Source organism: Oncorhynchus clarkii, chromosome 5 (genome assembly GCF_045791955.1).
Source record: "Oncorhynchus clarkii lewisi isolate Uvic-CL-2024 chromosome 5, UVic_Ocla_1.0, whole genome shotgun sequence".
NCBI lineage: Eukaryota > Metazoa > Chordata > Actinopteri > Salmoniformes > Salmonidae > Oncorhynchus > Oncorhynchus clarkii.
Window position 1 is genome coordinate 68,718,103 of NC_092151.1, and position 27,648 is coordinate 68,745,750.

General features: G+C 40.9%; 1 protein-coding gene across 4 annotated transcripts in view; it reads left to right on the top strand.

Moving 5' to 3' along the window:
- LOC139409289 (guanine nucleotide exchange factor DBS-like) overlaps positions 1 to 27,648 on the top strand; it is a 109,865-nt gene that overhangs the window by 31,332 nt on the left and 50,885 nt on the right. For 3 of the 4 annotated variants that reach the window (XM_071154213.1, XM_071154214.1, XM_071154215.1), the window contains exons 5-11: positions 36 to 155; positions 13,638 to 13,754; positions 13,991 to 14,140; positions 14,508 to 14,632; positions 14,742 to 14,856; positions 19,714 to 19,833; positions 20,051 to 20,242. In XM_071154213.1, the coding sequence (XP_071010314.1) occupies positions 36 to 155; positions 13,638 to 13,754; positions 13,991 to 14,140; positions 14,508 to 14,632; positions 14,742 to 14,856; positions 19,714 to 19,833; positions 20,051 to 20,242 (939 nt within the window). The remainder of the gene's footprint in view (positions 1 to 35; positions 156 to 13,637; positions 13,755 to 13,990; positions 14,141 to 14,507; positions 14,633 to 14,741; positions 14,857 to 19,713; positions 19,834 to 20,050; positions 20,243 to 27,648) is intronic. The other variant, XM_071154216.1, reaches the window with a different exon arrangement.

Sequence of the window (27,648 nt, forward strand, 5' to 3'; positions counted from 1 at the left end):
GTCATGAAGCTGTGCTTTGTACCTGTGGCCACTAGGGGGCATTTCCAGGGAACCTCCAGCTGGTGTTGGTGCTGAGGCCCTCCCGTTTCTTCCAGAGGGCCGTCGCTGACATAGGCATGAAGCTGCACCGGGATGACTTTAAAATGAAGGTACCGGTAAGCATGCTTCGCTACCACTCACCGTGTCCAACTCTTAGATCATCTTAGAAACATTTCCTCTGTGTCTGGGTGTGAGATAGTGAGTGACCTGATGTCATGTGGCGTTTTGCATGGCAGTGTGATGTTCACCGGTAAACTAACTGCTAGAACAGTGACTATGTACTCACTGCATGTTTTGCTTGTTTATGTAGAGCTACTAATCTGCCAACATATATAGTCAGGTCCAAAATTATTGGCACTCTTGATAAAAAAGTGCAAAATTATATTATTTAATACAATTTCTCAGAGAAAGTGATTTTGTTTTACATTTTTTTTAAATTCTCTCAAATAAAGGGGTAAAAAGTATTGGCACCCATGCTTTCAATACCTTCAATGCATATGCATCTTTCTTTCGACGCAAAACCCACCACTGGTGGACGTGGCCAAAGAGCTCTATTTTCATGTCATCCGACAAATGTGAACGCCTAGAGTTTGCTAAACGGCATTTTGATTGGAACAGGTGCTACTGTATGTTCAGATGACATGAAAATAGAGGTCTTTGGCCCCGAACACCATTGGTGGGTTTTGTGTATAAATAAATATGCAGAAAAGTAGCTACTGTAAAATATGGTGTTGGATCTTCGATGTTATGGGGCTATTTTGTTTCCACTGGTCCAGGGGCCCTTGTTAAGATCAACAGCATCATTAACTTTACCCAGTACCAGGATATTTCAGCCAAAAACCTGTTTGCCTCTGCTAGGAGCCTGAATCTTGGCTCCAAGTGGATCTTCCAGCAAGACAATAACCCCAAGCACACATCAAAATCCACAAAGAAATGGTTAGTTGACCACAAAATCCCAACGAATTCTGTATGGAGGAATGGCCTAAGATCCCTCCCAATGTGTTCTCCAATCTCATAAAACATTTTAGAAAAGGCTCATTGCTGTTATCTTCACAAGGGAGGTATTGAAAGGTAATAATTTTGACACCTATTTTTCTCTGTGCAAGTGTATTAGTATAAAATAATATGTTGCTTTTCTTTGCATACTGTACAATATAGCTCAGTATTTGAATTATTTATTTTATACAGTCTCTTTTGCTCATCTTTATCAAGGGTGCCAATCAATTTGGACCTGACATTCATATATTTCCCTTACTACATTCAAGAATTTTGGTGAAGGCAAATTCTCCTGCATGACTGTACACATTTTCCAAGACAAATGTTCCAAAACCTCAGATTCCTCACCAACTCATGTGGGCATGCCATCATTATGCAAGTGTTGTATGATTCAAGTCAAGACATCTGGTGAGGAAGTGTTAATAGAGAACTGTAATAAGCCAAAAACCTGATTGTAGTAAAACCCACAGAAGACACAAGACATCAAATCATGCTGCATTAGCACACCATGACACTTCCCATTGGGCACAGATGTCAAGTCCACATCTATTCCAAGTCGGTTCAAGGTTATTTAATTGAAATGACGTGGAAACATTGATTCAACCAGTGTAAGCCCAGTGGGCTATTACATAGCCCTTGAGGGAGTATTTAGCAAAATGCAGTGTGATGCAGAGGAAGTTGCATTAACATCTACACTCCCCTACGTATTTATTTGGTCAATGAAGCAAAAACGTAGACTTTTTCTCTATACTCCAGCATTTTGGATGTTTCATATGAGGCAACATTACAGAATGTCACCTTTTATTTGAGGGTAATTTAATACATATCTGTTTTCATATTTACTGTATCTGGTAAATGTATTGTGTCATTCAGGAGTCACTTTTAAAGTAATAAGAATAAAATGTGTTTCTAAACACTTCTAAATTAATGTGGACGCTCATGATTACAGATAATCATGAATGAATTATTTATAATGATGAGTGAGAAAGTTACAGAGGCATACAATGCCTTCAGAAAGTATCCTTGACTTGTTCCACATTTTGTTGTGTTACAAAGTGGGATTAATTGGATTTAATTGTAATTTTTTTGACAACGATCTACACTAAATACTCTGTAATGTCAAAGTGTAAAAATCTAACCTTTGTGCGAAAAGAAAATATGAAAAATAACACACTAATATCTTGATTTGATAAGTATTCAATCTACTGAATCAATATATGTTAGAATCATCTGTAATGAACACGAAGGGAGGTTTCAAGCGCAGGGCGCAGCAGGTGTTTATCGCGAAGGACCAGAGGAGCAGGCAGAAGGTCATACACAGGGGTCCAAAAGGGCAACAGTACAGGCAGGGAAAAGGCTAGTAACGTAGTCCTGGAGATCAGACAATAGGTAGATAACAGGAAATCCGATAGGCTAAAGTACAGGCAGGGAATAAGAAAAAGGCATCGTTAGTGAGGCAGGCAAAAACTATCATACACGGGAGTAGTAACTCACGGGGCGAACCAGGGCGTTTCACAAAACAATCAATACCTCACAGTGATGGGGTGCAAAGAACTGAACTAAATAGTGTGTGATAATGACATACAGGTGTGTGAACAGGTGATTAGAATTCAGGTGATTGGGATCTGGAGAGTGAGCTGCGTTCAGGGGATCTACGTGTTTGAGAGTGTGAGTTGGAAGCAGACGTTACATCATCTTTGGCAGCGATTACCGCTGTGAGTCTTTCTGGGTAAATGTCTAAGAGCTTTCGAACACTTGGATTGTGCAACATTTCTCCATTATTCTTTTCAAAATTCTTCAAGGTCTGTCAAATTGGTTATTGATCATTGCTAGACAACAATTTTCAGGTCTCTTTCAGGTCTCTGTAGCTTGGCCTCTCAGAAACATTCACTGTCTTCTTGGTGTAGATTTGGCCTTGTGTTTTAGGTTGTCCTGCTGAATGGTGAATTCATCTCCCAATGTCTGGTGGAAAGCAGACTGAATCAGGTTTTCCTTTAGGATTTTGCCTGTGCTTAGCTCCACTCCATTTATTTGTTTATCCTGAAAAACTCCTTATTCCTTAACGATTACAAGCATACCCATAACATGATACACCCATCACTATACTTAAAAATATGGAGAGTGCTTCTCAGTGATGTGCTGGATTTGTGAAGTAACTACAAGGTTGTTGATCCATTGTCAGATTTCTCCTATCACAGTCATTATACTCTGTAAGCATTGGCATCATGGTGAAATCCCTGAGCAGTTTCCTTTCTTTCTGCCAACTGATTTAGAATGCCTGTATCTTTGTAGTGACTGGGTGTATTGATGCACCATCCAAAGTGTAATAAATAACTTAACCATGCTCAAAGGGATATTCAATGTCTGTTTTAGGTGTATTTTTTACCCATCTACCAATCGGTGCCCTTCTTTGCAGGGCATTGGAAAACATCCTTGGCCTTTGTGGTTGAATCTATGTTTGAAGTTTACTGTTCAACTGGGGGACCTTACATATAATTGTAATGTGTGGGGTAGAGAGATGAGGTTGTCATTCAAAAATCACGTTTAACACTATTATTGCACACAGAGTGAGTCCATGCAACTTTTTATGGGACTTGTTATTAAGCAAATGTTTTACTCCTGCACTTATTTAGTCTTGCCATAACAAAGGGGTTGAATACTTAGTGACACAAAATCTAAATTTAATACATTTTAAAAATCAGGCTCTAACACAACAAAATGTGGAATATCTCAATGGGTTTGAATACTTTCTGAAGGCACTTTAAGTGGAAAATACATTGGATTTGCAGAAAGTCATCAATGTAAACTATTGTTTTGAGACTGACATTTCAACCACAAAAATGATGTCATCGTGGTAACCAATTTTCAACATATTTTATACAATGTTTGTCTATGTTGAATTTCTACCTTTGAAACAATGTCAGATCTTCAACGTTAAATCCACTATCAGAAAAAGACTGTAGGCTGGGCAGAACCTCCTACTGGAGAGTTAATATGTCTACAGTTATCCGTCCAGGGTTTTAACCAAGCCTTGCTAACTAAATAGATTCACGGTTGTTATCGAAGTCATTCCAAAGGGCAGGTTTAACAGAGCAAATTTAATCAAACTGTACTCTTTACGCCATATATCATCAATGATATTATACTGAACAAAAATATGAACGCAGCATGTAAATGGTTGACTCCATGTTTCATGAGCTGAAATTAAAGATCCTAGAAAGTTTCCATAAGCACAAAAAGCTTATTTCTCTCACATTTTGGGTACAAATGTGTTGACATCCCTGTTAGTGAGCATTTCTCATTTGCCAAGTTAATCCATCCACCTGACAGGTGTGACATATCAAGAAGCTGATTAAACAGCATGGTCATTACAAAGGTGCATCTTGTGCTGGGAGCAATAAAAGGCCACAGTGCAGTTTTGTCACACAACACAGTGCCACAAATGTCTCAACTTTTTAGGGAGCGTGCAATTGGCATGCTGACTGCAGGAATGTCCACCAGAGCTGTTGCGAGATAATTTCATGTTAATTTATCGACCATAAGTTGTCTCTCACGTCGTTTTGGAAAATTGGCAGTACGTCCAACCGGCCTCACAACGGCAGAGTGCATAACACAATATTTGATTTAGTCCTACAGTGCATTCTGAAAGTATTCAGACCCCTTGGTTTTTTCCACATTTTGTTACATTACAGCCTTATTCTAAAATGGATTAAATGATTTATCTCATCAATCTGCACACAATACCCCATAAGGACAAAGCGAAAACAAGTTTTTAGAAATGTTTGCACATTTATTAAATATAAAAAAACAGAAATACCTTATTTACAGCAACCAACTTAACGCAATTAATTATGACTTTTGTAATACAGTAAATAGCCTCAAGTCTCTTACAAACTAATGTAACAGTTTTTATTCAACTTTAAAATGAGTAACAGATCCATGGTCACATTTTGAAGTTACTGTAACTATACAAGTCATGTGTAATCATAGAAAGGGTGCATTTTCAAGATAGCATGCAAAGGTCGCAGGTTTGTCGAGATCTTCACAATATAGAGGCAAAAGAAACACACACCAATTTAGGTGAGGTGCTGGCTAGTGTAGTAGAACACTTGAAAAATTAAAGGAGAGCCGCACACTCTAGGAGCTCAGATGCAATATTTTAATAACCAACGTTTTGACAGACTGTAAGGAGTGACGTCGGACAGGAGAAGCAGGTACTGGGAGTCAAACATTTAATCAGGAATGGACATAGAACATGACAGGACCTGCATCAGCACACGGGTAAGCAAGGACATATGACAAACATCAATCCCGAAGCAGGGAACAGAGCTAGGGAACAGACTGATATAGGGAAGGCAATAACACAAGTAATAGAGTTCAGTCCAATGAGCGCAGATGTGCGTGACGGGGAAAGGCAGGTGTGCGTACTGATCGTGGATTGATTGCGTAATCCTGGAGAGCCTGGCGCTCGAGGAAGAGCGGGGGCGGTCAGAGTATAATGACAAACACTGCGGGGTGACTAGTTTACAGTTGAAGTCAGAAGTTTACATACACCTTAGCCAAATACATTTAAACTCAGTTTTTCACAATTCCTGACATTTAATCCTAGTAAAAATTCCCTGTCTTCGTTCAGTTAGGATCACCACTATATTTTAAGAATGTGAAATGTCAGAATAGTAGTAGAGTGATTTATTTCAGCTTTTATTTCTTTCATCACATTCCCAGTGGGTCAGAAGTTTACATACACTCAATTAGTATTTGGTAGCGTTGCCTTTAAATTGTTTAACTTGGGTCAAACTTTTCGGGTAACCTTCAACAAGCTTCCCACAATAAGTGGGGTGAATTATGGCCCATTCCTCCTGATAGAGCTGGTGTAACTGAGTCAGGTTTGTAGGCCTCCTTGCACACACACGCTTTTTCAGTTCTGCCCACACATTTTCTATAGGATTGAGGTTAGGGCTTTGTGATGTTCACTCCAATACCTTGACTTTGTTGTCCTTAAGCCATTTTGCCACAACTTTGGAATTATGCTTGGGGTCATTTTCCATTTGGAAGACCCATTTGCGATGAAGCTTTAACTTCCTGACTGATGTCTTGAGATGTTGCTTCAACATATCCACATAATGTTCCTTCCTCATGATGCCATCTATTTTGTGAAGTGCACCAGTCCCTCCTGCAGCAAAGCACCACCACAACATGATTCGGCCACCCCCGTGCTTCACGGTTGACATGGTGTTCTTCGCTTTGCAAGCATCTCCATGTGCAGTTGCAAACCGTAGTCTGGCTTTTTTATGGAGGTTTTGGAGCAGTGGCTTCTTCCTTGCTGAGCGGCCTTTCAGGTTATGTTGATATAGGGCTTGTTTTACTGTGGTTATAGATACTTTTGTACCTGCTTCCTCCAGCATTTTCACAAGGTCCTTTGCTGTTGTTCTGGGATTGATTTGCACTTTTTGCACCAAAGACGTTCAGTTTGAAGTTTGAAGGTAGGCCTTGAAATACATCCACAGGTACACCTCCAATTGACTCAAATGATGTCAATTAGAAGCTTCTAAATCCATGACATCATTTTCTGGAATTTTCCAAGCTGTTTAAAGGCACAGTCAACATAATGTATGTAGATTTCTGATCCACTGGAATTGTGATACAGTGAATTATAAGTGATATAATCTGTCTGTAAACAATTGTTGGAAAAATGACAAAGTAGATGTCCTAACCGACTTGCCAAAACTATAGTTTGTTAACAAGACATTTGTGGCGTGGTTGAAAAATGAGTTTTAATGACTCCAACCTATGTGTATGGTAACTTCCGACTTCAACTGTATATAGTGTCAAAGGACACACACAGGTGTCTATAATCGTGGCCTTATATCATTGGTTAATTCTCAGATAAAGCAATAACATACCAAAAACATGAATGGATAGTATACGATCATAGATACAATTTGGCTACATAAGCCTACAAACATTTACAATAGTAAAATCACAATAATCACATGAATGGCTTCAGGTCAAAGTCCACGTTGAGACCGAAGGGAGCAAGAGTCTTTAACAACATGAGGTCAGGTACAGATACATGTACACACACACACATACACAGAGGGGTTAGAACTGGGATTAGAGTTCAGGTTAGGGGCTAGGGTTAAGGTTAGAGTTAGGAATGGTAGGGGTTAGAATGGTTAAGGTTAGGGTTGGAGTGGTTAAGGCTAAGGTTGAGGTCAGAGTAAGAATGGTTAAGGTTAGGGTTAGGTTTATGGTAGAATGGTTAGGGTTAAGGTTTGGGTTGGGGTTAGAATAGTTACGGTTAGGGTTGGAGTTTTTCAGGCTATGGTTAAGGTCAAAGTTAGAATGGTTAAGGTTAGGTTTAGGGTAGAATGGTTAAGGTTAGGGTTAGAATGGTTAAGGCTAGAGTAAAGATCAGAGTTAGAATGGTTAAGTTTAGGGTTACAGTTTGGGTTAGGGTTAGAATAGTTGAGGTAAGGGTTAGGGTGGTTAAGGTTAGGGTTAAGGTCAAAGTTAGAATGGTTACGGTTGGCGTTAGGGTTAGAATGGTTAAGGTTAGGGTTAAGGACAAAGTAAGGGTGATTGAGGTTAGGTTTAGAGTTAGAATGGTTGCGGTTAGGGTTAGAATGGTTAACGTTGGGTTACTGGTAGGTGAGGAGTTGGTTAAGTCTTTTAAGGTCCAATTGACAAAATAGGGATCACAGTACATTATAACAGACAGACAAGTTTAACAACATAAGGTCAGACACAGATACATATACTAATACACACACACACAGGGGGGTTCGGGCTAGGATTGCAGTTAAGGTTAGGGGCTAGGGTTAAGGTTAGGATTAGTGTTAGTGTTAGGAATGATTAGGGTTAGGATGGTTAAGGTTAGGGTTGGGGTGGTTAAAGTTTAGGGTAAGAATGGTTAAGGCTAATGTTGAGTTCAGAGTTAGAATGGTTAAGGTTAGGGTTAGGTTTAGAGTTAGGATGGTTAAGGTTTGTGTTGGGGTTAGAATGGTTAAGGTTAGGGTAAGAATGGTTAAGGTTAGGGTTAAAGTCAAAGTTAGAATGGTTAAGGTTAGGTTAGGTTTAGGGTAGGAATGTTTCAGGTTAGGGTTGGAATGGTTCCGGTTAGGTTACGGGTTAGGTGAGGGGTCGGGTAGGTCTTGTGGGGTCCAATTTTAAATGGATGTTAAAAGCATTATATTTTTAAAATCTTTTTTTTAAAAGGTGATGCCCTTCTAAAGGACAAGTAGAAGTGTGTGGTGGTAGAATATAATGGGTGGAGAATCAACGCCCTTAAAAAAAGCCAGATTTAAATGATCCCAGTGAATTTCAGAGATAAAAATTTCCTTGGCTTGCTGCGTCCAGGCAGGCAATGCAGTGGTGACTGGCTAGTGTTTGGTTTCTAGTTTTGAGTCGGTTGATCCACTTCCATCTCTGACACGTGGAAACTGGAGGGGGGAAGGGAGGGGGTGCACTCCACTCATATGCTCGTAGGCCGGAGGGGTCAGGGCGCTGCCGGCCAAAGTTGTAGGCCCCATGGTTGCCCACTTGTAGATTAACCCATTAGTTGGGTTAAAAAGTTGTCTGTCCGTAGGGTAGGGGTTAGGGTTAGGTATAGTTTGTAGAATGGTTAAGGTTAGGGTTGAGGATAGGGTAAGGTATAGTTTTTTTATATTTAGGTTAAGGTTAGGGTTAGGGTAAGGTATAGTTTTTAGAATGGTTAAGTTCAGGTAGGTCTGTCGACTCGATGTAGGATCAGGCAAAATCCCTTGAGTTGCGCACCTTATGCAGGTTTAGTCCTCGGTTGGTTGCCATGTGTCCATATCGAGTGGTGTGGTCATGATGTCTAGGTCCTCTTGTCAACGGATGTGGAAAGCATAGTGCAACCTCAGAGTTTACTCCCCATCGGATCCTTCTCTCTTAGCTCCACGTTGTCTATGTATTAGGTCCTGGATGTTTTCAATCATGTGTGTAATTCAGGAGTTATTCCCTTCCAGGACCCTAACTCTGAATCAACCCATGTCTAGTCAAATCCAGCTGGTCTGTATGGGTATACTCGGCGTAGGATCGGGCAAAACCGTCGAGTTGCGTACCTTGTGCAGGTCCGGACCTCAGTTGGTTGCCATGTGTCCCTGTCGAGTGGTAAGTCATTGAACTACCATTGGTTTGAGCAGACAAAAACCCAGAAGGCGAGCCCTCTTTGTGGCTGTCATGCATCCGCCCTTGGAGTTCCGTCCTGCGTTTTGGTAGGTGTATGGAGGGTTTAGGATCAGGCAAGCATCATCTGGCTTTGGTATCGTACGTCTGCCAGGAGTCACAGTCGATTGCCATGTACCATTCCCACCATCTCGGTCGTAGGTGATTCAGTGGTTCGGGTGATAGTGACCAGTGGAGCTACTCCCTTCCAGGATCGTAACGTTTCCAGAGGTATATCCTCCCTAGACAGTGAATTGATTCATAGTCCAGGTAAAAAGGTGGATCGGTTGTCCAGGCTTAGTGCGGCGGGGTAAGGGGTCCCCCAGTGAAGAATTGTTCTGTGGGATCCAATTCTCCGCCAGACATAATCTGGGCACCCCAGGGATTACACGGCCGACGCGAGCCTCCAGGTGCAGCGCCCGACCCGAAAGCCCCACTTTTAGCTGCCCCAACCCGCTAGGATGAAACACGCGCTACTGGACATACTGCCAATCCAATTCTAAACTGGGGTAGATAGTCGTCCAGTGAGTCTCCTGTTTGTGTGGGGCTGGGAGGGTTGTGCCGATAGGTCTGCCACCAGGACCACGAGGGGTCCCGAAGGAGTCCGGTCTCTTCCATTTCCTCCTGTCTTCTTGCTTGGTGTATGGCCGGGCCTAATTGCTTAGGGTCTACTCGCTGCGGGGGAGTCGCCAAGGTCGTAGTCCCAAGAGTAGTTGGAGAAAAAAGGTTCTCGTCCATTGGGGGTGCTGGTGGGTGTTGATGAGAGGTATTTTGGAAGGATGGTGGGTTGGTGAGTTTTTTTTTTTGGTTGTAATTTGAGTTATTTATGTTCTGTTTTATAGTTTCTCTTCGTCATGGGTACATGGTCATGATAACCCCAAGAGAAGAAAATTAAATATTTTGTTAAATATAAATTACAAAAGTACATTTTTAAGAGTCCGTGGTCACGGTAACTCTGAAATGCTATTAAAGATCTATTTTTACTGTCCTAATGGCCACCTTTCTATTTTTTGGGTAGCCTGCTGGTAAAAAAGCCCTGTGGCTGAGTGTTAGTCAGTAGGGTTGGGACCAAGGATGGAGTGGGGGTACACATGCATACACACATGAACATAAAAGGGGATGTGCCTGTACACATATTTTTTACATATACAAAAACATACACATACATCCCCACAAGTGGTGTGAGGGAAAACATACAACGTCACACTCCACTACATCCTAGTGTGTGCATATATATGAGAGCTGTGTAAAAATCCAATTATGGAAAGAAAAGTGTACAAATAAAATAGTAGCCAAAAGGAGACTCCTCCGACGTCTGTGTGGAACCTGCCTTCCTTACAGCAACACTACAGATCTAGAGGAGTCCCAGCCACAACGCGTTTCTGCCTTACTTGGCTTCATCAGGTAGCAGGGAGGAGAATATATAAATAAAATTGAAATAAAAGGTGCAAAAAGTAGTAAAAAATGTATGTATATATATCTACATGTACAGTAGGGTGTACTATGTAATTTACTTGCCTTGAATGTAGTCCTGGTTGGGTGTGTGGAGCAAAATGCTGCCTGTCCAATGGTCTCCCTGTAGTTGTGAGGAGTGCTACCTCTCAGGTGGCTTAGGTTATTTTGATTGGTCTGCACTGTTACTGGGTAGGATAGCTGGTAACAGGTTGTGGTGTGGAGGGTTCAGATAAAGGTGAGAGTGGAATAGGGATGCAGTAAAGTGGATGCGCAGTTAGAGGAGAGGTCAAGCACACCTAACAACAATACAATGGAGACCCAATATGATAAAAGTTCAACCTTGTAGTGACATAAGGTTTTCAAAATGTTATTTGGTATGAATGAAGCATGGAGTGTGACAAAACAGGGATCACAATACATTGTAAGGGACAGACAAGGTTAAATTCACGATATAAACATCTGTGCAGAATCTCGAACAGCACTGATCACTTGCACTGTGTACTTTTAATCAAATCTGAATCCAAGTCATTTGGTTGTGCTATTAGATGAAGCACAGTGATAACACATTATAAACACAAAATATCTGACATTGTATTCCCATTTGAACTTTATTGTGATTTTAAATCGTTGAACGCATAGTGATAACATATTGGAAATTAAAAAAACTTCTGTCTCTCTTTTTAAGTGGGTGAATAAAGGTTGAAATCTCATTGATCAACATCTCAACCAAAATGTACTCACATTTCTACGTTGAAATGGCGTAGTGTGGTTGCATCCACGTTAATTTAGAAGTGTTCAGAAACATATTATTTCCTTATTTACAATAAAAGTGACTCCAAAATGACACAATACATTATTTACCATGAATTTCTATTTAACACAACATAATCTGAAACACAACCAAAACAAACTACAAATGCATTTTGTAGAGTCACAAACTTGATGTAGTCATTGCATGCTCGGAATATAGGACAAAATACAAAACTTTTGACTACTTTAATACACATATATGTGAATTTCTCCAAATACTTATGACACCTTCAAATGGGGGTACTAGATACTGTCAAAGCTAAAATACCACCTCTGCAAGATTAACAACTCAACTCGAACCTGCCTACCGAATAGCAATCAGTTATTCCTTGTCATTAATCTCTCAGATCTGTTAGATGCTGCTCTGCCTTACCACTGAGACAGTTTATGGCTAGGGACTGTTCCTCAAACTCAACAGTAAGGGCCTTACAGTAAAGTGAGCTATCCTCAGAGCCTAGTGCTTATGCTGCCTCACTCTCGTTCCACCTGGCGCCTTCTCAGGATCGCCCAGGCCAGACCTTCCACTGTAGCCCACTATGAGGGGCCCCTATTTCCTGGGCCCCTATTTCCTTAGCCCTCTTACAACTCCGACCATTGTACTCAGTACCTATAGTTCGGTCTCAGGTTATTTTATTCCAGCAACTAAGGTTCCCAATAGACTAATTAACCAGATGCTAAAAATCCTAAATTAATCAAGTCAATTTCAAAAACCTAGAGTAAAACGACAGGCACTTGTATGACTCTTTGATGACACAGGAGTTTCAGAACAATAAAGCAAGTTTATTCAAAATTCCAGAAACAGGCATTATAAGTCCCAGCTCAATCAATCAATATCACAAATCAATAATCACACAAGCAATTATGAGAAGCAAAAATTAACTATGGATTAGATACCTCCAGCGCCCTTATCTAAACCCCTATTAGGCTGCCAATGCAATATTTTTTGTATATTACACTTTTATGAGAAGCATATAATTTAATAACCAGAAAAATTATGTCTTACCTTCTGCAAATATAAACAGTCTTTTGTTGCCCCCCTCAGGATGATCAGTCTCTCAATTGGTGTTTCAAAACTCTAACAGCTACTTAAAACGTCTATCAATAAGGGAACCTTAAGGATTCCTTGTAGAACGTTACTTTTACTTTGCCCTTAATATACCTATAGCTAAACATCATCATCACAACTAGTTTTAAACATGAACACTTATTTTTCCCTTCAAATCGTTGGGCCAGTAACCGAAAGGTAAAAATCTGTCATTCTTCCCCTGAGCAAGGCAGTTAACCCACTGTTCCCTGGGCGCCGAAGACATGGATGTCGATTAAGGCAGCCCCCCCACACCTCTCTGATTCAGAAGGGTTGGGTTAAATGTTGAAGACACATTTCAGTTGAAGGCATTCAGTTGTACAACTAACTAGGTATCTCCTTTTCCTTTAAAAAAAAATCAACCTTTACTATTCATGTTTCACTCAATTCTAATCTCACCCCAACCTAATATATTACTCCAGTTACATCTTAAACATTCAACATCCCATCCTCATCCTATTATTTCAACATTGTAACATTTCGCTATCTATCTCCAAATGTACTGTACCTTAAAACAAACATCTCATCCTTAACCATTTTACTGTATTATGTCAGTCACCCTTTAACATTCCCCAATGTTTCCAACCATATTTAACATTTAACATTCAATTATTATTTTAATACAGTTCAGTCCCAATTCATTTCTTCTTCTTTTTCTTCTTTTCTAGGGTCAATGTACATTTTTCTCTCAATGTTCATTCTCCTTTGTGCGAGTGTAAGTGAAACTTCTTCATAAGTGTGTGAGTGTGTGAGTGGGGCCTTCCTGTCAGCATTTCCAGTCCTTGCTTTCTGCCACGAAAATGTCACAGAAAACTAGGCCTTAGCCTGTTATTCTTACAATACATAAGGTGATTTAATTTCTAAAAAGTTAAATATTTATGTATGAAAATACCCTCAAATATAAGGTGACATTCTGAACTGTCGCCTCATATGAAACATTTGATCTCAAATCCCAAATGCTGGAGTATAGAGCCAAATAAAACCATTTTAGTTCACTGTCCAAATACATAGGTGACTTTATAACATACAGTATTGTATGTGAATATCTTTTCTGTCTTTACAGATTGTGATGCTGAACTCCCTGTCTGACTTACATGGCTACGTAGATAAGGGCCAGCTAACATGTGAGCTTGGTGGGAACCTGGAGTACTGTCACAGTCAGTGGATCCACCACCGGACAGTGAGTCATCATGACATTTGACCTTTGGTCTAAACAGTCTTTACTCACTGGGAATTTCTTGTAACTGCAGGATCTTACAGAGAAGTGAATACTGAAATATTGCCAGTTTCCACATAATAATCCTTTTCTACCATATTTATTTTCTACTGGGATGTCGGTTTACTATAGATGTAATCCTAAAAATGTATGGGTCATGGCACAGTATAATCTGAGGTGTGTTTGTGTTTTGCTGACAGGCCATTGAGAACTTTGCTGTGACAGTGAAGACCACAGCCCAAATGCTGCAGAAGTTTGGCACAGATCTGTCCGAGACGGAGCTGCCTAATGACGTGCAGTACACCAAAGACCTGCTAACTGCTCACACTGAGAAGCATGACAAACTAAAGGTGAGACACTGCTTCAGCATCAACACGGGGCTTCTGAACCTGGCTACCTATTAGGGTTCACTTGTACCCATAGTTAGCATCTGAATATTCCCTATGTTGATGAGTGGTAGTATAGTATTAGTAGATTCACATACAGTAGTGAGATCAGTGGACTGGTTTCTATCATGGCCTGTTGCTTAGTAGTTTAACCACACTCATTAGCATCAATGGCCTAGATAACAAGCATAGCAAAGTATAGCATAGCAAGCATAGCAAGTATTCTATTCCAAAACCAGACTGTTGACCCGTGTCTCATGATCCCCCCCATAGGCAGGTGGGTTGCCTCCTGGCATAGCCTGGTATTTAATTAGTTGTATACATTTGACAGGATGAACTGAAATTAGCAGTGCAACAAGGGACTACTCTGGTGGGCTGTATCAAAGAGCAGGCCGCGAAGTCTGAGAACCACAAACTAAACCCAGACGAGATGGAGAACCAGACTACAGTGGAAAGGTTGGTTTCTGGGACCTAGTTCAGATACTATATGTTTCTAATAAAACATGTTTTAATGTACAGTTCAGTACAAACATATACGTACAGTTCATGAGTGCATGGGTTTCAGGTTGTTGGCCCAGCTGGATGAGACAGAAAATGCTTTTCAACAGTTCTGGTCCAAGCATTACCTCAAACTGGAGCAGTGCCTGCAGTTACGCCATTTTGAACATGACTTCCGAGAGGTATGTACATTTCTATCCCTGTCTGCTGACTACTAAGGTCAGCAGGTTTTGCTTAATCATATAATAAAAGAGAGCTGGACAGAACACATCCTGGCTATTTGAGTTCCTCCAGAGAGAGCATGGCAGTCAAGGTCACTGAAATACATGGATATTATACTACATACAGAATAAAACATTTAATTAAATGTAACTAAATGTAATTGAAAATGTAATCTACATAATCCCCAAAAGTACTTATTTATCATGAGGGCCATAAACAATAACTAGTAATGCTGCATACTCAATTTTTTTGATTTTTTTATAAATTGCTGAGCTGTAGTCACTTGAGGACACAAGACCCCCCACAGTACAAATATGATAAAAATATGATTATATTATATTTTATATGATGGATTTTCTATTCAAGAAAACTGTATGAAAAGGCTTGAAATTACTTTCTGCTTTCTAAATATAGCATAATCAAATTACAAAACATCTAACTATAAGATTTCACCTTCCTTATAACTGTAAAATACATTTGTATGTTTAGTGTTAGACAAAATGTGCGTATTTTCTAAAGATCTCTCTTGATCAAAACGTCTGCCCCCATCGCTGTGAATGTCTCACAGAGCTCTAGTTTGGCTTTCCGAACTCGTTAGGAACTCGCCTTTCACCTCATATTAATCTTGTCTGTTTATGACAAACAGAAAGTTTTTTTTGTTTAAAATCTATTAATTATTTTAGATAAACACTATAAATCAATCTCTGAATGTGCTACCGTGATGAAACCACTCTCTCCTACTGCGCTACGGTGTAATGATTGCGATGTAGGGTTCAGCCAGGAGTTGATGTACAGTCGGAAGTGCAAATGAAATGGTAGGAGGAACATCCCAGCTTCAAGTGGTTTCACATCCACATCCTACGTCACACAGCAAAGCCCAGGCACTGTTTCACTCTTCTCTCACAAAGAGAGTCCTCCTTGTATCCAGAATATGCTGTGGAGAGGATGATTCTGCAAGTGCACTTCTGGATGCGCTCCAATTGGTCGGAGAGGGCTTGAGTTAAGGAGCTATTCCAAGCTGGTGCTGCGTGTTCTAGGCAGGGGTGGATGTAGCCTGTGTATGGCTACCAGGTCAGCCTGTGGGACATGGAAACTTTTTAGTCTGTGTAAAACAACTTCTTGTTTCCTTTTCTAACAATGGACGTTACTTGTTCGTCCCACTGTAGATTATTTTGCACAAGGACAAGCACGAACATTTTGACTGATTCACAGACTTGCAGGTCTTTCCCGCTGATTGTAAGGGGACTTGGATGGGGCAGGTTTCTCACAAATTATATCAACAGGACCTTGCATTTGAAGGGGTTCAAGGCCAAATGAGTTTCCTGGACCCTCCCCACTAAGCATTTACTGACAGCAACGTCTTTTGGACCATCTATAATTGGTTCAGATGTGGTCCAGTCTGGTACGGCCTTGATTTGGCCAAAACATAGGCGTCTATAATTGGTTCAAATTTGGCCGATCTGGACCGGACCAAATCTGAACCAAACATTTCACAAGTTTGGACATCATAGTACAGCACAGTAGAGCACAGCAGAGTACATTACATTACAGTACTCAATACAATATAGAAAAGTAAAGTATATTACAGTGCAGAACAGTACAGTACAGTACAATACAATAGAGTACAGTAAAGTAAAGAAAAGTATAGTGTAATGCATTGTACTCTACTCTAATGTACTCTACTGAATTAAACTGTACTGTACTCTACTGAATTAAACTATAGTGTACTGTGCCGTACTGAATAAATCTTGACTGTCCTGTACTGTACCATACCATACTGTTGTCGTGTCTTTGGCATCATTAACATGAAGACTTGTTTTATCAAATCAATTATCTCAAATTATTATTACATGATTAAACTAATCATGTAAATGTAAATGTAATTAACTAGGAAGTCGGGGCACCAAGGAAAATCTTCAGATTACAAAGTTAGAATTTTCCTAATATAACTTTTCAGATATTTTAATATCTGATCAATTAGCCTTCTAATTAATTAATTATTCTTTACCTCACGTTAGTCTCATTCCAAACGTCATAAGTTGTTGGTGATCTGCACGAACCCAGCCTTCACTATGAATCATCCATACATCAATTGGGGCGGCAGCGTAGCCTAGTGGTTAGAGTGTTGGACTAGTAACCGGAAGGTTGCAAGTTCTAACCCCCGAGCTGACAAGGTACAAATCTGTCGTTCTGCCCCTGGCAGTTAACTGTTCCCAGGCTGTCATTGAAAATAAGAAAGTTGTTCTTAACTGACTTGCCTAGTTAAATAAAGGTAAAAAAAATAATTTTGTCTTAATCATTTATTTACTAACTAAATAATCACAGAAATGCATAAACAAACAAACAAACAGTAGATTTGGTTACAAGGAAAAGATAGGTGATGTTCGCTAGTGGGCTAAGCCAAAATGGCGACTTGGTAGACAAAGGGAAGTGGGTGTGGACTGAGAAGGGCACGAAAGAGAAAAGATAATTATATTGATTGAAGTGCTAATCCTGTGCACATGAACGCTCACTTATTCGGGAATAATTGCAATCAATATATATTTAATATATATTTACGTGTCAGTGTGTCGTCATGATCTCTGTTGGAATCGTCCGTCTTTCTGTTGGAAAGTTCATCTGATCGTCTCTGCTCCCATGAAGTCTCTCGTGGTTAGAATGGATACTTCAGAGTCCCATTCAGAAATGTTTTTATGGGATAGATGTTTCGGCAAGTGTTTCGGTCTTCGCATTCAATGGTACATAATTCCTAGCTGCAGACTAGTAATTAGTATCGAAGAGTTGCTCTTATTCTGTCGGAATCGATAGTTTCAGAGTTTCAACAACCTTTACAACCTTAGTTTATACTGAGATTCTTGTGGTCTCCACTCAACCTTAGCTCCTTCAGCTGACCGAGGTAGGCATGGTCTAAAGGAAATTCCTTCAGGTGGGGGTTAAATTCGTAACAGTAGAAAAGGGCTGTCCCATGTGGCCAGATCAATGTCTGTGCTCATGGGGCGGGCCAATGACTTAGTTAAACTTTAAAGGGAATACAATTCTCTCACATTAACGGTTTAAAATCACATTACACAATTCTACAAATAGTTTCATCTTTACTCATTCATTTTATACAATACTTAGATGCAAGCCTCATAACAGAGGCTCCTGTATAAACAGAGTTATGGTAATGTGGCTGTATCGTCTTTCCTGAGGTCACAATCAGTTTTTCTTTAAGCTCTGTCAAGTTGGTTGTTGATCATTGCTAGACAAGGCTTCCTTCTTTTCACGCTGTCATTTAGGTTAGTATTGTGGAGTAACTACAGGACCATGTTGTTGATCCATTCTCAGTTTTCTCCAATTACAGCCATTAAACTCTAACTGTTTTAAAGTCAGCATTGGCCTCATGATGAAATCCTTGAGCAGTTTCCTTCCTTTCTGGCAACTAAGTTAGGAAGGACACCTGTATCTTTGGAGTGACTGGGTGTATTGGTACATAATCCAAAGTGTATTTAATAACTTCACTATGCTCAAATGGATTATCAAAGCCTGCTTTTTTATATACACATCTGCCAATAGGTGCCCTTCTTTGCTAGGCATTGGAAAACCACTCTGGTCTTTGTGGTTGAATCTGTGTTTGAAATTCACTGCTTGACTGAACAAACTTACATATAATTGTATGTGTGGGGTACAAAGATGAGGTAGTCATTAAAAAATCATGTTAAACACTACTATTGCACACAGAGTCCATTCAACTTATGTGACTTGTTAAGCACATTTTTACTCCTGAACTTATTTAGACTTGCTATAACAAATAGGTTGAATACTTATTGACTCAAGACATTTCAGCTTTTAATTTGTATTTAATTGGTAAACCTTTCTAAAAACATAAGTACAAATTGCCAATATGGGGTATTGTGTGTAGGTCAGTGACACAATCTCAATTTTTGTTATTTTTTATTCAGGCTGTAACAACAAAATGTTGAAAAAGTCAAGGGGTGTGAAGGCACGGTAAATCCCCAAATGGATGTAGCAACTGCAGATTCCTCCTTAAAATATTATTGTGATATAATTCTTACTTAATTGACAATGGAAAATACATATTTTCAATGTCACCTGACATTCAGCACATAAAATGCACCTGACGTCAATGTCTGGGATAGAAGTCTAAAAGCTTATTGGGATAGTATCTCTGCTGGTCTCATACCCAGTTGTATCAGACACTCTATTGCTGTGGTGTGGCCAATCTTATCAAAGGCCTTGGAAAGGTTTTGGTGATTAAGGTGGATATTGTGGATGGAATGTCAGACTCATTGTATAGGCAGTCAAGCATACTGACCAGGGCTTGGGTGGATGATCTGTTCGGCATGCTCCCAAATTGCCTAAGGTTTGGTGACATGTCCTCTTTAATCCAGGCAGCGGCAAAACTCTCTGATACTTTAGAGAGCTGTGGAGTTAGTGATATACAGTAGGCCTCAACTGGTCGGGGGGTGGTATGTATCGGCAGCACTGTGTCCTCCTTCCACTGTGAAGGGAATTCCCTGAGGAATTGAGGATGTTGCTAACAGGGTGACTTAATTCACAGGCAAACTCACATATATTTTTGGGATGTAAGCCTTCAGGGCTGGATGCTTTGTGAAAAGCCGTTACAATGACAACACTTTGCTTGTCTAAAAATAGTTGCTTGCCCTTTACTTTTCTTACTTTTCTCAGTGTTATACATGCTTGTTTATGTTCACAATTACAGTATAACGCTTCCTCTCAAGCATATAAGTCAGAAAACACTGTACATGAATATGTGCCTGATCTGCAGTTGTCTCTGTGTCCTCTCCCCCTCCCAGGTGAAAGTGTCATTGGACAGTCTGATGGACACTCTGACTTTCCTGTCAGATATTGGGGACTGTGTCACCCGAGTGGAGATGTTACTGAACGACCTCAATACCTTAGAGGAGAAGGCTCAGGTCAGCTCAGTCACATAACATACGTCATATGAGATGTAACATCTAAACCTTTCAATTCCAATGATTGAGTACATTGCACAATGTCTCCACTATGGCTTCATTAGCATATGATCATCAGCCTTTGATTGTATTGTATGTGAGCCTAACATGGATGTGCCCCAGTGTGTTGGTCACGTGAGATGAATGGCTCTCTGTCTGTCTGTTGTGTGCGTGTCAGGAGTCGTTAGAGAAGGCCCAGCTCCATGCCCTACACGGGGACCAGCTGATCCAGAGCAACCACTATGCTGTGGACTCCATACGGCCCAAGTGTGTGGAGCTCCGACGCATCTGTGACAACTTCACCAACGAGGCCAAGAAGAAATATGACATCCTCTCCAAATCAAACCAAATACACAAAGGCATAGACAAGGTGAGGTGCATTACAGAGGAAGCTCCTCATCCCTATATTTCTGACAGAAAAGACACTGGCCTCTTAGAGAAATTGTTTGCATGATCAATTGCATCATTTACACTTTCTCTAATAGATTCAAATAACACAGTTTGAAATCAAATCTAATTTTAGTTGGCACATGCTTTGTAAAAAACAGGTGTAGACTAACAGTGAAATGCTTACTTAAGGGCCCAACAATGCAGAGATATTTTTTTTAAATAGAAAAATAGACAAATAACAACACGAGGAATAAATGCACTATGAGTAACGTTAACTTGGCTATATACATGAAGTACCAGTTCCGAGTCGATGTGCAGTGGTATGAGATAATTGAGGTATGTGGACACCTGCTTGTCGAACATCTCATTCCAAAATCATTGGCATTAATATGGAGTTGGTCCCCCCTTTTCTGCCATAACAGCCTCCACTCTTCTGGGAAGGCTTACCACTAGATGTTGGAACATTGCTGTGGGTACTTGCTTCCATTCAGTCACAAGAGCAATAGTGAGGTCGGGCACTGATGTTGGGCGATTAGGCCCATAGTCTGCGTTCCAATTCATCCCAAAGGTGTTTGATGGGGTTGAGGCCAGGGCGCTGTGCAGGCCAGTCATGTTCTTCCACACCGATCTCAACAAATAATTTTTGTATGGACCTTGCTTTGTGCACGGGGGGGCACTGTCATGCTAAAACAGGAAATGACCTTCCCCAAACTCTTGCCACAAAGTTGGAAGCACAGAATCACCTAGAATGTCATTGTATGCTGTAGCGTTAAGATAACCTAGCTCGAACCTTGAAAAACAGCCCCAGACCATTGTTCCTCATCCACTAAACTTTATAGTTGCCAATATGCATTGGGTCAGGTAGCGTTCTCCTGGCATCCGCCAAACCCAGATTAGTCCGTCTGACTGCCAGATGGTGAAGCGCAATTCATCACTCCAGAGAACATGTTTCCACTGCTCCAGAGTCCAATGGCGGCGAGCTTTACACAACTCCAGCTGACGCATTGCGCAGGGTGGTCTTAGGCTTGTGTGTGGCTGCTCGGCCATGAAAACCCATTTCATGAAGCTCCCGACGAGCAGTTATTGTGCTGACGTTGCGTCCAGAGGCAGTTTGGAACTCGGGAGTGAGTGTTGCAGCAGAGGACAGATTATTTTTTACATGCTTCAGCACTCAGCAGTCCCGTTCTGTGAGTTTGTGTGGCCTACCTGAGTCATTGTTGCTCTTAGACATTTCCACTTATGTGATAATGCCCGAGAAGCTGGTGTTTGGAGGATATATTGCCATGGGTGTTGTGGAAGGATGAAATAGTATGAATAAATTCATCAAAATAAAGATGGAAATATGTCAATCATTATTTTAATATGTTGTTAACCCGTTGTACAAAAGTGATATCTGTGCCAATATATCCTCCAAACACCAGCTTCGAGGGCACTATCACTTTTGTACAATGGTTTAACAACATATTAAAATAATAATTGCCTTATTTTCATAAAAATCTTTATTTTGATTAATTTATTCATACTATTTCATTCTTCCACAAGATATATTCCGAAACAAATCTAGAGTTGCTACCGAAGCCGGCTGGTCGTTTGTTCTATTGGTTTGGTTGCCAGAGATGCGACCCAGTCGTTCAGTATTGTTGTTCTGTATCTATGGTCATTTGTTCTAAATGTTCCATTGCCATATTGTCTGGGAACGTTCTTATCCCTTGCTTGCTAGCTAGCCTACGACGGCTTACTTACGGTCACATCAAACAGTTCAGCCAGAATAACAACAGTAGCTGCATTTGCATTTGTTTAAGCTGTTTTCTAGTGACATTTATTTGGATACATCCACAACAATAAGAGAATGTGGACGATTTCACCTGACATAGAAACTGTGCTTTCTCGTCAGGGCACTGTTGTTCGGAGGAGTTAGCCAACAACACAGCTAACACAATCACTTCAAAAGTTTGGCCACATCTACTCATTCAAGGATTTGTCTTTATTTTTTACAATTGTCTACATTGTAGAATAATAGTAAAGAGATCAAAACTATAAAATAACACATATGGAATCATGTAGTAACCAAAAAAAGTGTTAAACAAATCAAAATCTATTTTAGATTTTAGATTCTTCAAAGTAGCCACCCTTTGCCTTGGGACAAGCGTTGCACACTCGTGTAATCAAATCAAATCAAAAGTTGTATTGGTCACATACACATGGTTAGCAGATGTTAATGCGAGTGTAGCGAAATGCTTGTGCTTCTAGTTCCGACCGTGCAGTAATATCTAACAAGTAATCTAACATTTCACATCAACTATCTTCTACACACAAGTTAAATGGATCAATGAGAATATGTACATATAAATATATGGATGAGCGATGGCCGTGCAGCATAGGCAAGAGTATATACATATGAGATGAGTAATGTAGGGTATGTAAACATTATATAAAGTGGCATTGTTTAAAGTGACTAGTGATACATTTATTACATCCAATTTTTTACTATAAAGTGGCTAGAGATTTAAGTCAGTATGTTGGCAGCAGCCACTCAATGTTAGTGATGGCTTTTTAACAGTCTGATGGCCTTGAGATAGAAGCTGTTTTTCAGTCTCTCGGTCCCAGCTTTGATGCTCCTGTACTGACCTTGCCTTCTGGATGATAGTGGGGTGAACAGGCACTGGCTCGGTTGGTTGTTGTCTTTGGTGACCTTTTTGGCCTTCCTGTGGCATAGGGTGCTGTCGGTGTCCTGGAGGGCAGGTAGTTTGCCCCCGGTGATGCTTTGTGCAGACCGCACTACCCTCTGGAGAACCTTGCGGTTGTGAGTGGAGCAGTTGCCGTACCAGGCGATGATACAGCCTGACAGGATACTCTCGATTGTGCATCTGTAAAAGTTTGTGAGTGTTTTCGGTGACAAGGCAAATTTCTTCAGCCTCCTGAGGTTGAAGAGGCACTGTTGCGCCTTCTTCACCACACCGTCTGTGTGGGTGGAGCATTTCAGTTTGTCCATGATGTGTATGCCGAGGAACTTAAAACTTTCCACCTTGCCCACTACTGTCCAGTCGATGTGGATAGGGGGATGCTCCCTCTGCTGTTTCCTGAAGTCCACGATCATCTCCTTTGTTTTGTTGACGTTGAGTGTGAGGTTATTTTTCTGACACCACACTCCGAGGGCCCTCACCTCCTCCCTGTAGGCCGTCTCGTCGTCGTTGGTAATCACCTGGGGGCGGCCCTTCAGAATGTCCAGGACCCAGTTGCACAGGGTGGAGTCGAGTTTAATGACAAGTTTGGAGGGTACTATGGTGTTAAATGCTGAATAATGAACAGCAATCCCTATCTCACAGCAGACTGGGATAGGGATTGATTGAATATGTCCGTAAACACAACAGCCAGCTGGTCTGCGCATGCTCTGACGACGTGGCTAGGGATGCCATCTGGGCCGGCAGCCTTGCGAGGGTTAATACGTTTAAATGTTTTACTCACGTTGGCCGCGGTGAAGGAGAGCCCATAGGTTTTGGTAGCGGGCCGTGTCAGTGGCACTGTATTGTCCTAATAGCGAGCAAAGACGTTGTTTAATTTGTCTGGGAGCAAGACGTCGGTGTCTGCAACGGGGCTGGTTTTCTTTTTGTATTCCATTATTGACTGTAGACCCTGCAAAATACGTCTTGTGTCTGAGCCGTTGAATTGCGACTCTACTTTGTCTCTATACTGACGCTTAGCTTGTTTGGGGGAACAGGGAATAGCTACACTGTTTTTTATTCAGTCATTTTGGTTGCCTTGCCATGATTATTAGCAGTGGTTCACACTTTCAGTTTTCCGCGAATGCTGCCATCAATCCACGGTTTCTGGTTGGAGAAGGTTTTAACTGTCACCGTGGGTACAACATCTCCGATGCACTTGCTAATAAACTTGCTCATCGAGTCAGCCTATACATCAATGTTGTTGTCTGAGGCTATCCGGAACATACAGTGCCTTGCGAAAGTATTCGGCCCCCTTGAACTTTGCGACCTTTTGCCACATTTCAGGCTTCAAACATAAAGATATAAAACTGTATTTTTTTGTGAAGAATCAACAACAAGTGGGACACAATCATGAAGTGGAACGACATTTATTGGATATTTCAAACTTTTTTAACAAATCAAAAATTGAAAAATTGGGCGTGCAAAATTATTCAGCCCCCTTAAGTTAATACTTTGTAGCGCCACCTTTTGCTGCGATTACAGCTGTAAGTCGCTTGGGGTATGTCTCTATCAGTTTTGCACATCGAGAGACTGAAATTTTTTCCCCATTCCTCCTTGCAAAACAGCTCGAGCTCAGTGAGGTTGGATGGAGAGCATTTGTGAACAGCAGTTTTCAGTTCTTTCCACAGATTCTCGATTGGATTCAGGTCTGGACTTTGACTTGGCCATTCTAACACCTGGATATGTTTATTATTGAACCATTCCATTGTAGATTTTGCTTTATGTTTTGGATCATTGTCTTGTTGGAAGACAAATCTCCGTCCCAGTCTCAGGTCTTTTGCAGACTCCATCAGGTTTTCTTCCAGAATGGTCCTGTATTTGGCTCCATCCATCTTCCCATCAATTTTAACCATCTTCCCTGTCCCTGCTGAAGAAAAGCAGGCCCAAACCATGATGCTGCCACCACCATGTTTGACAGTGGGGATGGTGTGTTCAGCTGGGTTGCTTTTACGCCAAACATAACATTTTGCATTGTTGCCAAAAAGTTCAATTTTGGTTTCATCTGACCAGAGCACCTTCTTCCACATGTTTGGTGTGTCACCCAGGTGGCTTGTGGCAAACTTTAAACGACACTTTTATGGATATCTTTAAGAAATGGCTTTCTTCTTGCCACTCTTCCATAAAGGCCAGATTTGTGCAATATACGACTGATTGTTGTCCTATGGACAGAGTCTCCCACCTCAGCTGTAGATCTCTGCAGTTCATCCAGAGTGATCATGGGCCTCTTGGCTGCATCTCTGATCAGTCTTCTCCTTGTATGAGCTGAAAGTTTAGAGGGACGGCCAGGTCTTGGTAGATTTGCAGTGGTCTGATACTCCTTCCATTTCAATATTATCGCTTGCACAGTGCTCCTTGGGATGTTTAAAGCTTGGGAATTCTTTTTGTATCCAAATCCGGCTTTAAACTTCTTCACAACAGTATCTCGGACCTGCCTGGTGTGTTCCTTGTTCTTCATGATGCTCTCTGCGCTTTTAACGGACCTCTGAGACTATCACAGTGCAGGTGCATTTATACGGAGACTTGATTACACACAGGTGGATTGTATTTATCATCATTAGTCATTTAGGTCAACATTGGATCATTCAGAGATCCTCACTGAACTTCTGGAGAGAGTTTGCTGCACTGAAAGTAAAGGGGCTGAATAATTTTGCACGCCCAATTTTTCAGTTTTTGATTTGTTAAAAAAGTTTGAAATATCCAATAAATGTCGTTCCACTTCATGATTGTGTCCCACTTGTTGTTAATTCTTCACAAAAAAATACAGTTTTATATCTTTATGTTTGAAGCCTGAAATGTGGCAAAAGGTCGCAAAGTTCAAGGGGGCCGAATACTTTCGCAAGGCACTGTAGGAGAGGAGAGAAGGCCGTGTTTCATAGTTTATAACCAATGTCTCTTCACATGGGCGGGGCCACTGAATGAGCAGAGCTTTAACCTTATGAAAACCCAATTCTCTCATTTGGAAGCTGAAATTACATTTAATCTTTTCACAAATAGTTTCATATTTAAACATTTAAATTGCACAACAATTCCATGTGAATCTGATACCTATAATGTGTAGACTTTCCAAGATCCAGTTTATGTCATCCTATCATTAGTAAGAATGTCTAAGATGCCAACTGATCTGGCATCATATTCATTAAGTACCAACGCATATTTTCAACTGTTTGGATTATCGAAATATGGTTCCTTTCCCCCCCACCTTTTGATGTTCCCAGACTCTATATGTTTAACAAAGGTTTTTCAAGAGTCCTTCTGTAGAGTCAAGAGAGAGGAAAGGGAGAAAGGTATTTATGGGTGTGGTCATAAACCTCACCCACAGGTCAACATCATGACAGGGGGATATACACGGCTGTGATTATAATCGCAGAGAATTCTCTTGGTAGATAATGTGGTCAGCATTTGATTGTAAGGAATTCTAGGTCAGGTGAACAAAAGGACTTGAGTTCCTGTATGTTGTTATGATTACGCCATGACACGTTAATCATAAGGCATACACCCGCGCCCTTCTTCTTACCAGAGAGATGTTTGTTTCTGTCGGTGCGATGCGTGAAGAAACCAGGTGGCTGTACCGACTCTGATAACATATCGCGAGTGAGCCATGTTTCCGTGAATCAGAGAATTTTACAATCTCTGATGTCTCTCTGGAAGGCAACCCTTGCTCGTATTCCGTCTACCTTGTTGTCAAGAGACTGAACATTAGCGAGTAGTATACTTGGGAGCGGTGAGCGATGTGCCCGTCTACGGATCCTGACCAGAAGACCGCTCTGTCTGCCCCTTCTGCGGCGCCGTTGTTTTGGGTCGCCTACTGGGATCAGATCCATTGTCCTGGGTGGTGGTCCGAACAGAGGATTCCCTTTGGGAAAGGCGTATTCCTGGTCGTAATGTTGGTAAGTTGACGTTGCTCTTATATCCAATAGTTCTTCCCGGCTGTATGGAATAAGACTTAAGATTTCCTGGGGTAACAATGTAAGAAATAATTCATAAAAAAAATGAAATGCTGCATAGTTTCCTAAGAAAGCGAACGCGAAGCGAGGCGACCATCTCTGTCGGCGCCATCTTTAGCATCCACTTCAGCGGACCACTTCCGTATTGAGCGTGTCACTGGTACTTCCTGTTTGAGTTTTTGCTTGTAAGCAGGAATCAGGAGGATAGAGTAATGGTCCGATTTGACAAATGGAGAGTGAGATAGAGCTTTGTACGCATCTCTGTGTGTGGAGTAAAGGTGATCTAGAGTTTTTTTCGCCTCCAGTTGCACAGGTGACATGCTGGTAGAAATTAGGTCAAATGGATTTCAGTTTTCCTGCTTTAAAGTGACCGGACACTAGGAGCACCGACTCCGGGTGAGCATTTTCTTGTTTGCTTATGGCTCTATACAGCTTGTTGAGTGCGGTCTTAGTGCCGGCATCAGTTTGTGGTAAATAAACAGCTATAAAGAATATAGATGCAAAGTCTCTTTGGAGATACTGTGGTCTACTGCCTATCATGAGGTATTCTTTAATCTTCCATGTAGGTGATAACCACATACCAAACCAAGAACTTGTTGTATACAGTACAACATGCCTGAATGAAGATTTACATATTCTTTAAATGCCACCACAAACACTCAGTGCATGTATTCATGGCAGCCCAAAAAATGACCAATAAAAAAAGAAACAAAATAATG